General features: G+C 36.4%; 1 protein-coding gene across 3 annotated transcripts in view; it reads right to left on the bottom strand.

The window, feature by feature from the left end:
* Window positions 1–9,091: 9,091 nt before the first annotated feature.
* The window catches only part of ATAD2 (ATPase family AAA domain containing 2), a 68,498-nt gene continuing 64,413 nt past the window's right edge, over window positions 9,092–13,176 (bottom strand). For 2 of the 3 annotated variants that reach the window (XM_027063954.2, XM_027063956.2), the window contains exons 26-28: window positions 11,694–11,827; window positions 10,720–10,848; window positions 9,092–9,977 (exon numbers count right to left, since the gene is read on the bottom strand). In XM_027063954.2, coding sequence (XP_026919755.1) covers window positions 9,933–9,977; window positions 10,720–10,848; window positions 11,694–11,827 — 308 coding nt within the window. In that variant the 3' untranslated portion in view covers window positions 9,092–9,932. The remainder of the gene's footprint in view (window positions 9,978–10,719; window positions 10,849–11,693; window positions 11,828–13,176) is intronic. The other variant, XM_027063955.2, reaches the window with a different exon arrangement.

The raw sequence follows: 13,176 nt of genomic DNA, 5'->3' as shown, positions 1-13,176 counted from the left end.
TTTGTTTCTTCTTCTGCAAGGTTATTTCATGTAATAATATTAGAAAACTGTCATTTTGGATAGACATTTTCATTTAGCTAGTATTTTAGTGATTATATTTCATGCAACAGCTGTGAGGTGAAGGTTCGGAAGAAACCAGGGAATTCATTTGAGTGATGATGGTAAATTACATTTTCTCCCTAGTGGGGTGGGGAAGGAGAATTAGGAAAAATTTAAGTAAGAAACAGAAAAGAGACATATGCTATGGTCCTAAATATAAAACATGTAAATTGAATGAAAAAAGTAATTACAGAACATAAGATTGGGGTAACTTATTTTTCTTCCTAAATAATTAAAGCAAAAGCTTGTGTCTTTTTTTAAGACCCTGATTTTCCTAAACATTCACCACAGTAAATAGCTATAATTAAGATTCATCACACGTAATCAGTTTCCAAATTATTTCATGAATACATTATCTATTGCAACAGGCCCCCCTCCTTCCCCCCCCCAAGTCAGTCTTTAAGCAAGCTGAAGTTTCACAATGGTCTTTTAAACCAATATTTGTAGCTCACAGCGTCCTCATGTCCAGGGTGCCCATGTTTGGCACTCTTTGATCCAGTGAATGTTTTAGTCCCATATATTTTGGATGTTTAAATCATTTTGATTTGGCATGTGGTCTGAAGGTAGTGGTATTCCAAGAGCCCTCTCACTGCATGTTAAGTGCTGTTCTCTGACTCCCAGCCAGAGCTTGGATGTTGGCAGGGTTGATTGCTCAAATGTAATGATTTCATTTCCAACCTTTGCATACTAAAATTACATAGCCCAAACATGAAGCTTCCAGATTTTTCCTCTTGAAAACAGAATAGAGACATAATTTAACATTACTACAAAACAATTATGACAATCTTTGAAATGGGAATAAATTTGAAAATTGTTAAGCTGTCACAATACTGAGGAAATGAATGCTGATTTGTAAGGTTCAATAACAGCTGAGAAACATAAAAAACTTATAGTCGTTGTTTAGGGAATTTTCATATTTTTCTTTCACTTTATACATAAAGGGAGTGTCATAGATTCAGTTCTCCTTAAAGGAGACCCTGAATAAAGAATGTGAGAGTAAATGGTTATGTGGAAGGCGATGCCAAGAAGTACGGGCAGGGGAGAGAAATGAGACAGGGAAGGAAGCTACAAGGATAGAGTGCAGTTTTAAGCAGTCTGGGGCTTGAATAGCCCTCAGTTTCAGGATCTAGGGCTCAACCCCAGTGGAGACTAGAGACAGTGTAGAAGACACCTGAGGAGCAAGGGAGCCGGGGTATTATTATTTATCAATTTCTACCTATGTCTTGTTGGCAGCTAATCCCAAGGATGTTATACTTTCTGTCACTTTCAGCCTACATCCAGCATGGATCACGAAAACACCCTCGGGTGGGGTTACAGATGTTTGCAGGAGGTTGCCAATGGCACATGCCAGAATGTTGAATGCCAAGAGCATAGGCGTAGGGCACCACAGTGTCTGTTTAGGGGAGGTAGTTAAGAACATAGGTTTCAACCATACACATCTAATAGAATCCTGCTTTTGCCACTAATGTGTGAAATTGAATAAATTACCTATCTACCCATTAAACTTGTAAAATGAAAATAACATAGACTATACCTCCTAAGGTCATTCTAAGGATTAAATAAAATACTGCATGTACATTACATACAAGGTGAGAGTTAACCATATGTATTAACTGGCTCAAATGCACATTAGAAATTATGTCAGTAAATTGTGACTTTGTTAAGCTTTACGACAGCCTCTTGGCGTGGCTTCTGGGTTGGCACTTCCTTGTAATGGCGATTTTCTTTAACAATGTCCAAATTATGTGACCTGGCTTCTGGCCATAGTTAGGGGGAACATTAAGACCAATCCAATTCTTTGGTGGGGGGAACTGTGAAATCCAAAATGGAATCAATGAGGGGCACCTGGGTGGCTCAGTCGATTGAGCGTCCGTCTGGCTCAGGTCATGATCTCATGGATTGTGAGTTTGAGGCCCATATCAGGTTCACTGCCATCAGCGCAGAGCCCGCATCAGATCCTGTCTCCCTGTCTCCGCCCCTCCCCCACTTGCGCTCTCTCAAAAATAAATTTAAAAAACACATTAAAGTGGAATCAATAAGCGTGGGTGTCTTTGTTGAATTATATTAATAGCAACTATTTTAAAAACTCCTGCAAGAGCTTGGAACAGCCCTGGTTCTCTCCACTGACTTGGTTAAGACCATCCATGAGGTAACTTACATCTTTTCAAAAATATATGCCTTTTTTTTTTTTAAGTTTAGTTATTTATTTTGAGGGAGAGAGCAAGCAGGTAGGGGCAGAGAAAGAGGGGAGAGGGACAATCCTAAACCTTCTCCACACTGTCAGTGCAGAGCCCGATGTAGGGCTTGAACTCACAAACTGAGATCATGACCTAAGCTGAAATCAAGAGTCAGATGCTTAACTAACTGAGCTACCCTGGCACCGCGAAAATATATGCCTTTTTGCTAAAGTTAGCCAAAGAGAATTTCTGTTGCTTGCAATCAAAAGAATCTTAACCAGTAAAAACCATCTGTTTTTTAAATTTAAATTTTAGTTAACATATAGTGCAATATTGGTTTCAGGAGTAGAATTCAGTGATTCAACACTTACAACACTCAATGCTCATCACAAGTGCCCTCCTTAATACCCATCACCCATTTACTCCATCTCCCACCCACCTCCCTCCATCAGCCCTCAGTGTGTTCTCTATCATTAAGAGCGTTATTTGTTTCCCTCTTTTCTTCCCCTCCCTTCCATACGTTCATCTGTTTTCTTAAATTCCACATAAGTGAAATCATATGGTATTTGTCTTTGATTGACTTATTTCACTTAGCATAATATATTCTAGCTCCATCCGTCATTGCAAGTGGCAAGATTTCATTCTTTTTTTTTTTATTTTTAAAAAAAAATTTTTTTTTTCAACGTTTTTTTAAAATTTATTTTTGGGATAGAGAGAGACAGAGCATGAACGGGGGAGGGGCAGAGAGAGAGGGAGATACAGAATCGGAAACAGGCTCCAGGCTCGGAGCCATCAGCCCAGAGCCTGACGCGGGGCTCGAACTCCCGGACCGCGAGATCGTGACCTGGCTGAAGTCGGATGCTTAACCGACCGCGCCACCCAGGCGCCCCAAGATTTCATTCTTTTTGATGGCCGAGTAATATCCATTGTGTGTATGTGTGTATACGTATGTATGTATGTGTGTGTGTATATGTGTATTAGATGTGGTAGATATATATATATCTATATATATCTATATAGATATATATATAGATATAGATATATATAGATATATGTGGTAGATATATATCTATATCTATAGATATATATATAGATATAGATATATATAGATATATGTGGTAGATCTATATCTATATCTATAGATATGTGGTAGATCTATATCTATATCTATCGATATCTATAGATATATATCTATATCTATAGATATCGATAGATATAGATATAGATATAGATCTACCACATCTAATTTAACCATTTATCAGTCAATGGACATTTGGGCTCTTTCCATAATTTGGCTATTTTTGACAGTGCTGCTATAAACATTGGGGTGAATGTAGCCTTTCAAATCTGTATTTTTGTATCCTTTGGGTAAATACCTAATAGGGCATTTGCTGGGTCATAGGGTAGTTCTATTTTTAGTTTTTTGAGGAACCTCCATATTGTTCTCCAGAGTGGCTGCACCACTTTGCATTCAACCAAGTGCAAGAGGGTTCCCTTTTCTTTGCATCCTCACCAACATGTATTGTTTTTTCATGTTATTAATTTTAGCCATTCTGACAGGTGTGAGATGGTATCTCCTGATTTTGATTTGTATTTTCCTGATGATGAGTGATGTTGAACATCTTTTCATGTGTCTGTTAGAAAAGTGTCTATTCATGTCTTTTGCCCATTTCTTTTTGTTTTTAATGATTTTTATTTTATTTTATTTTATTTTGAGAGAGTGCAAGCAGGGGAGAGGGGCAGAGGGAGAGAATCTTAAGCAGGCTCCATGCTCAGCACAGAGCTTGACATGGGGATTGATCCCACTACCCTGGGATCATGACTTAAACCAAAAATCAAGAGTCAGATACTGAACCAAATGGGTCACCCAGGCGCTCCTCTTCTGTCCATTTCTTAACTGGGCTTATTATTTTTGGGTGTTGAGTTTGATAAGTTCTTTATAGATTTTGGATACTAACCGTTTACTAGATAGGCCATTTGCAAATATCTTCTCCCATTCCGTAGGCTGCCTTTTAGTTTTGTTGGTTGTTTCCTTTGTTGTGCAGAAGCTTTTTATCTGATGAAGTCCCAATAGTTCATGTTTGCTTTTGTTTCCCTTCCCTCCGTGATGTGTCTAGCAATAAGCTGTTCTAGCTGAGGTCAAAGATGTTGCTGCCTGTGTTCTCCTCTAGGATTTTGATGGTTTTCTGTCTCACATTCAGGTCTTTCATCCATTTTGAATTTACTTTTGTGTATGGTGTAAGAAAGTGGTCTAGTTTCATTCTTCTGCATGTCACTGTCCAGTTTTCCGAAAACCCATCTGTTAATTCAACACTTTAACTGGTAACTGCTCTCTCATCAATATTTATATATAAACATAATTTTAAAATACATATACAATTTAATTACATGTGAATTCTAGTGTATGCATAAACATAATATATTAAATATGTGAATATTATTTTAAATATGTAAATATTCTAGAGCTAGTGAAAAACAAAAAGAAAAATCCCCACAATCTTCCTTTCAGTCTTTCCAGTCATTGTACCGATGAACTGTTATCATCAGTTGCAAAGCTAAGATAGAATCATTAGTTAGATGGGTTTCAATCTCATGAGAATGCCCAATGTGTGAACAATTAACTGTTAGCAAACTGAAGTGAAAAATCTGTTCTTTTACAGCCTTGGAGCTGGATAAATCTAACAGATGCAACTTCTAAAAATATAATGAAGATGATTCTGTATCTTTTTGAAAATTAGATGCTATTAGCTACATCCTACTCTTTGTCTGAGGTATGGGCTTCCCTTCTCTATAACCCCCAAGGACCTCTATTTTCTGTCAGCTTTGTTATCTTCCTATCTTGCTCCTTAATGTCCTGCTTTCCTTATCCATTAACCAGTCATTAGGTCAGTTGATTCTTATTTAGTGGCAAATATGGACATTATGTAAGTTCTGGATCTATAATCATAAAACAAAAAGTCAGGATGAGTTTTCCTCAGAAAATGAGAAGGTTGGGGCACCTGGGTAGCTCAGTTGGTTAAGTGTCTGACTTTGGCCCAGGTCATGATCTCACGGTTCGTGAGTTCAAGTCCCACATTGGGTAGCTCAAGCTCCACTTCAGGTAAAAACATGAGCCCCACTTTGAGTAAAAACACGAGCCCCCACTTCAGGTGAGTCCCGTTTCTCTTTCTCTCTGCCACTCACATTTTTTCTCTAAAAAAAAAAAAAAAAAAAGAAAGAAAAGAAAAAAGATAAACAAGAATTTCTCTCTCAAGAAGTCCAGATTGGAAAAAAAAAAAAGCCCAGATGTAGTTAAGGACTTGAATAGCAATCCCCCTAAAGCTATTATGAGCAAGGTTCTTTCATCTTATACTTTTATGAAGCAGGGCATGGGTTCCATCTTTAAGGTCACCTCATGGTCCAAGATAGCTTTTGGAGTTCTAGCCATTTTATGTATATATATATTCTAGGCAGCAGGTAAAATGAAGCACAGGTCAGGAAGTGTTCTCGGGGTACCCCCTCCCTTCCTAGCAGCTCTCCTAGAAATTGTGCACACATCCCTTTGTATCTCATGTGGTCACATGGCCACATTTTGCTTCAGCGTTAGCAAACATAATCTCCCAGGACAGATTGCTCTGGGTATTGTGATAAGCAGAGAGAATGGATGTTAGGAGGCAAAATGGCTATCATTTCCTCTATGTCCTAATATAGAGTTATTTTTTATCCCCACAGTATCCCTCAGCAAGAGGTCGTTCCTCAGGTCCTAACAAAGTTAGGGGCAATCTCTCAATTGCAAAGAAATAATGTGTATGTGTGGGTGGGAGGGCAGCAGGGAGAAGACAAGTAAATCTGAAATAACATCAACTAATCCTACAGTGCATACCAATCGGGATCCCTGAAAAAATCAGTTTTAAGAAAGGCAAAAGGGGAGACAGGCCCCCAATCCTTATGAGTGGGCTGTGCACAGTGATCTTCCAGAGTACAGTACTGAAAGGGAAAGAAGTTACTTTACAATGGAGAAACCTGAGAAACACGATTTCTGCCAGGTGGTCAAGGCCAATCAACAGCCATAAATCACATTGATAGTATGTAACCTGATATAATCACTTTACTTTTGTGATCTTCCTCCCCCAAATCTGCAATCCCAGTCTAATCATGAGAAAAACAGGCTAATTCCAGCAGAGGGGCATCTTCCAAATATTTGACCAGGACACTGTTCAAATTTGGTAAGTCATCAAAAACTTCCCCATCTATTACTGAATTGTCTTTTGGTTGGTGAGCTTTAATAATCCTTTGAGATGATAGTATTTGTACAAGAGACATGAAGGTTTTCATTTTGATGAAGTCTGATTTATCTAATTTTCTTTTTGTTGCTAGTGTTTTTTGCCACATTTAAGAAATCATTGCCAAATTCAAGGTCATAAAGATTTGTCCTCGTTTTCTTCTATGAGTTTTATGTTTTAGCTATTAAATTCAGGTCTCTGATCCATTTGTGTTCATTTTTGTACATGGTGTGATGTAGACGTCCAAACTCATTCTTTTGCATGTGGATATCCAGCTTTCCCGGCACACCATTTGTTGAAGGGACTATTCTTTCCCTATTGAATGGTCTTAGACATCATTTTCAAAAATCAATTGACCATAGATTAATGGATTTATTTCTGGACTCTCAATTCTATCCCATTGATCTTATAGCTATCCTGTATGCTAGCATCACCTGTTTTGTATATAACTTTGTGTTAAGTTTTGAAATTGGGAAGTGTGAGTTTCCCAACTTTCTTTTTTCAAGATTGTTTTGGCTATTCAGGGTCCCTTGCAATTATATTATGAATATAGGACTGACTTTCCTATTTCTGCAAAAAACCATTGGGATTTTGATAGGTATTAAACTGAATCTGTAGATTCTTTTGGTGAATACTGCCATTTTGACATTAAGTCTTCCAATACTTGAATACAGGATGTCTTTCCATTTATGTAGGTCTTATTCAATTTCTTTCATCAAAATTTTGTACTCTAAGTGTACAAGTCTTGTACTTCCTTGGTTAAATTTATTCCACGGTGTTTTATTATCTCAGACGCTATTGTAAATGGAATTGCTTTCTTAATTTTTTCGGATTATTCATTGCTAGTATATTAAAATACAACTGATTTTTATGTTGACCTATTCTGCCACTTTGCAGAATTTATTAGTTCTAACAGATATTTTGTGAATTCTTTAGAATTTTGTACATACAAAATCATGCCATTTATGAATAGCTTTACTTCTTCCTCTCCCATTTGGATGCCTTTTATTTCTTTTTCTTGCCCTAATTACTACAGACTGATTGCACTTTTAAGCAAAAAAACCCCACAGAAAACAAAAAACAAAAACAAAACAAAAAAGATAAAACATCCTAGGCTTGCAATTTCAGCATGGTTTTGAAAGTCTGAATAGGAAACATAGACAAATTATTTCCCTGTCCATAGACAGTGTGTCATGAAAAGGACAGGAAGTATGTTCATCTTTGTAGCTAAAGTACAAAGATCATATCAACATTCCAGTGTGAACAGCATTTTAAACTATGCACAGTAATAGATTTTGTACTTGTTTACACTGGATTATCTTTAGGATATTTTGAAATAATGAAGAAATAGAAGCAAGTCTGAGAAGCAATTTTCACCTTTAAAATTTACTACAGAAGCTATACATAAAAAATGATGCATCTGGAGTTACAGAAGATGCATCTGGAGTAAGTTATAATAAGCTTTAATAAAAATGAGTGTATGTGTATGTGTGTATACTTAAGTCCAGAAATATATGCTACTTTACATTTTTTCAGTGACTGGCATTGTGTTATGCATTATATAGACAGTATCTATTAATTAAGGTATCTAAATTACTGGGTTTTAAAAGGCTTAATTTAAATACAGTGTGCTGATAAATCAACAAAAGGCAACTCACCTCTGAAACTTTTATTTAAAAAAAAATTTTTTTAGGGGCGCCTGGGTGGCTCAGTCGGTTAAGCGTCCGACTTCGGCTCAGGTCACAATCTCGCGGTCCATGAGTTCGAGCCCCGCGTTGGGCTCTGTGCTGACAGCTCAGAGCCTGGAGCCTGTTTCGGATTCTGTGTCTCCCTCTCTCTCTGACCCTTCCCCGTTCATGCTCTGTCTCTGTCTCAAAAATAAATAAACGTTAAAAAAAAAAATTTTTTTTTAAATGGTCATTTATTCTTGGGAGAGAGAGAAAGACAGAGCATAAGCGGGGGGGGGGGGGGGGGGGGATGGGGGCAGAAAGAGAGGGAGACACAGAATCTGAAGCAGGTTCCAGGCTCTGAGCTATCAGCACAGCCTGATGCAGGGCTTGAACTCCCAAACTGTGAGATCATGACCTGAGCCAAAGTCGGACGCTTAACTGACTGAGTCACCCAGGCACCACCGACCCCCCTTTTAAAAAATGTTTATTTTGAGAGAAAGAGAGCAAGAATATGTGTGTGCGTGCGTGTGCGTGTGTGGGCCCGCGCGCAAGCTGGGGGAGGGAGAGAGAAAGAGAGAGAGAGAGAGAAAGAGGGAGGGAGGGTGGGAGGGAGGGAGGAGGGTCTGCAATATCCCAAGCACGGTCTGCACTGGCAGGGCAGAACCTGATGCGAGGCTTGATCTCACAAACCATGAGATCATAACCTGAGCCAAAATCAAGAGTCGAACGCTGAACCAACTGAACCACCCAGGTGCCCCTGAAACTGTTTTAGAGTTCAGAATCTCTCATATGAGATCATTATCTCCTATTCCCCTCTAAAGAAATTTCCAACTATTTTTACAAACTAGAATGTCTCTTTAAAAGAACAAAACAAAAGAATATGCATGGTAGTGAACAGTTTTATTGCTTTAAGAAAGAAATGTATTTTTGGTATCATTAATACAAAATTTATAATATTTATCTTTATATAATTGTATATAAAAGCTATCTATAGAATACAACCTAAACACAAACTTAGAAGGATATAAAGAGTTTTCAAATATAAAACTTTTGTTCTATTAAAAAGATATTCAACAAAGTAATTATTAATACATTTGTGTGTATAATCATAAAAATAAACCAAAAATATTTAAAATCTTTATTAACCCAAATCAGAATTATAAAAATGTTTATCTAAAAAGCATCAATTTTGACATTCATGTACAGAAGTTGTTCAAGGACCTTCCCACAAATCATGACTTGAATCCTGGCTTTTAAGTAACTGGGCAAAGAAAGCTAAAGGAAAACGAGAGATGGGAATTAAAAAAAAAAAAAGAATGGCAAAGACACAATGATTAAGTTTCTAGTCTGATACAAGAAACTATTTTTAGGAAGGAAAAAACTTAAAAGTGCTCAAAACAAAAAATATCAATGTCACTAATTACTCTTAAGTGCCATAAAACATTAGTTATCAAAATTACTTTTATTAAGAGTTGGCCACACTTCATATGCTACAGAATTACTATTACTACAGTGCCTTTTTCAATCAAACTTTCAATATTTATCAGTTATCTCTGTAATTTATCTTACACATGTACATAAATACCAAGAAAGCTTAAATATTTTTATTTACTATTTTAATCTTTTCCTTAAAGATGCAGGATTTCATCTCGCACCAGTTATATGGACACAACAAAGGTGAATTAAATAGGAACTGAATATAAAGAATATTTGATACCAAGACATCATGATCTGGAACAACTGAAGTTTTCTACCTCTTGCTCCATTTTCTAGATAAAGAGTAAGAAGAAGGAAAAATAGTAACTTTCAATATGAAAAAAGCTAAAGAAACATTACATCTATTTTGTCAACAACCTCAAGAATATTATTAACCCATATATGATAGTGAAAATAGAAATTTAGTTCAGTATTTAGGACTATCACACAAACTGATATCACCAATGGGACTTCATTTAAATCCCTTTGAAATGAGTCTGAGATGCATTCGTCTTATGTTAAGTTCAAATAGTTATAATCAAGGCACTAGTGTATTTCTAGGTATTAATATTTCATATTTTGTAGGTACTAACGTTACATACATATTATGCTATTTAGGTACCATGTTATACTTAGTAGATATACTAATTACTAAGTATATTATATACTAGTAGCTATATTAGTAGGTACCAGTAGTGTGTATAGTATACTATATTATCATCCAATATCTATTTTTAAAAATTAGTACCAATGCTCACTATAAAGAGTAGGTAAAGACATACAGATTGATCCACCTTAAGTCTTATCTTTAAAAGAGCTTTATATCTTCATCAATACACACACAAAATAGAGATTTTTCATAGTCTTCTAATACAATAGTTGCAATGTTTTTTGAAGAAACACAAACTAGTGAAGTGCTAGATTTCAAAAAGCACAGAACTTGGCTGTGTCTAGAAATAGTCCATAATCCACATATTAAAAAATGGTCTTTAAAAATTCTTATCATCTTATAATTCCTTATATAGATTGGTTTACCTGAATAAGTGCTGTTTTGTCATAGTCCATGCGATGCTGATAAATACATTGGCTGATTACTGCATATAAATTCTCCAACTGAAAAATATTGTATTCTCGACTTTTTTTAACAACAGTCTTCAAAAGATTCTAAAAGAAAACACGAGTGTTTATATATATGAGAGATAAATTCCATGAGACAAGATACTATATTTTTGAAGATGTGGGGAATTTTTAGCATACAAGCCAGAGTGAGGGCAGACCTAGCTATTTGGTGAGACGTGGTGACACTGCTAGTGGCTCTGACAGTTAGCAACAGTTAACTCAGCATCATCGTTCTGTAATCCTGGTCTCTGCCCTGGGGAACTCCCATCCTAAAAACTGTAGCTGAGGAGGTGTCCAATTGCAACTTTAGCTAGAAATCTCTACGGACAAACTAAAGTCTGTCAAAGAAATCTCAAAGATTAATAAGCAAAAAAGCAACATTTTTGCAGGGTATTTTATGGCACTGTAGGTACCTTATAAAGTGCAACAAAAAGAGCACATAAACGGTGAACTACCTCACTACTTCAGTTTTTTTTCTTATAAAAAGGCTTTTTCATATTTGCTCAATGTTTTTTCTTATGACTGGAATGGACTCACTGGATATCTGTGATGCTTCAAGTCTGGCCCTACAAGAATATGCCATGACCCCTCAGTTAAACAAAAAAATGCCAGTAGAGTTAAGTAAAAACCAACTAAAATGCTCACTGGTGATGGCCATAAAAACAATGTATAGGATCAATAATGCAGACAAATATGTTAAGAACTACAATATCAATACACTAGCCATCTCTAACTACTGCTTTTATGAAAGTTATTCCATACCAAGTTCATCCTTTCATAAAAGGTCATTATTTATTGCCAAATTGATAAAATATACTATTACAAGTCATTTTTGGTGGGTTATGTTACTAATCTGCACAATGAAAGCATTACAATTTCAATTTACATACTTTTAATCGCTCCTGGTCCACAACAAGTGAGGGTGTAGGCTGGGAAAGAATTGCCAAAGCCTTTTCAACACTGATGAGTTGCTGTTGCTCTACTTGGGAACGTCTAGCTCGAGTCATTCGCAGAATGCACATTTCTAGGATGAAAAATGAACTATTATTTGGTTCACAGACATTATAATGCTTAACATAAATATTAGGCAGATTACCTAGCAGGACATATTTACTAAATACAGACACTGATTCTGGTTGATTCGCTTTACTGTAAAATTAAGATACTGCCACTTACACACTCAAAAAAAAAAAGGGAGAGAGAAGTACTTCTCAAATTGAGTTTTTCAAAGCATCCTCAACAGGTTGAACTATTCTATACTTAGATACAAGATTCATAGACTTTAAGAGCTGGAAGGGACCTCAGTAATCTAAGAATTGCAAACTACCACCCATAGGCCTAATCTGCCCTACGGCTATAAGTAAAATCTTATTAGAACACAACCATGCTCATTTTACATATGTATGTCAATGTTACTTTTCTAACAGAGTGGACTAGTTGTGACAGAGGCTGTATGGCTATTTACTATCTGTCTCTTTATAGAAAAAGTTTGCCTATCTCCAACCTAGAATAACCTACTCACTGATAGATAGGAAAAATGAGGTCAAGAGAGGTGAAGAGACTTTTCTAAGGTCAACATACCTAATTGTTGTTAAGAGCTAGGACAAGAACCCAAATCTGCTGATATGTAAACAAGTACCTGTACCCCATTAAATAGTATCCTTTTTAAAAAGATGATAAAAGAAAAAGAAAACTCTGAATCCACATAAAACATACTGCCTCATATAGCCAGAGGACTAACACCTAAAATACCCACACTGGAAAGGCTATATCCTAGTCCATTATGCTATGGTTACTCAAACACACTAGAACTCATGTCAAGGAATTGCTTGATAAAAGGTTTCCCTACAGCCTATAAGCCACTGGGAAAAAAAAGTCTCATTAACATTATCAATACTTGTTTTTGACCAAAATAAATTTTGACTCTGTTACCCCTCTTTTTGCTTTTTAAGACTAAATAACGTTTGGCTTTTCCAAAACCCAAACAAATCTACTGCTAAAGATCCAAGAAGATTCAGACAGAAGACAATTCTAAATGAATAACTTTGGGAGCAGGATCATTACAATAAGTAGAAATAATCTTGGACTTAACCTTTAAGAGAAGCAGAGGAATGATGGGGGTGAGTGATGTTCTACACCACTCACAGCTAGGATCACAGAAAACTGCTTCTCTTGCTTAAAAAGAAGAGGGTATCCTGCCAGTTTTTAAAAACTGTGTAGCCAAGTACTTTGCTACATGCTTTAGATTAATTCTTTTATTCAAGTCTCAAAGTATTTCATTACCTGACTACCATCCACCCCAATTTTGCCGATGAGAAAACTGAGACTGATAGGACAAGACCTTGCCCAAGGTCACAAGCTACTAAGTAGTGG

Source organism: Acinonyx jubatus, chromosome F2 (assembly GCF_027475565.1).
Source record: "Acinonyx jubatus isolate Ajub_Pintada_27869175 chromosome F2, VMU_Ajub_asm_v1.0, whole genome shotgun sequence".
In the NCBI taxonomy this organism is placed as follows: domain Eukaryota; kingdom Metazoa; phylum Chordata; class Mammalia; order Carnivora; family Felidae; genus Acinonyx; species Acinonyx jubatus.
Note: the sequence above shows the minus strand (reverse complement) of the source record. Positions and strands in the feature narration are given on the sequence as shown.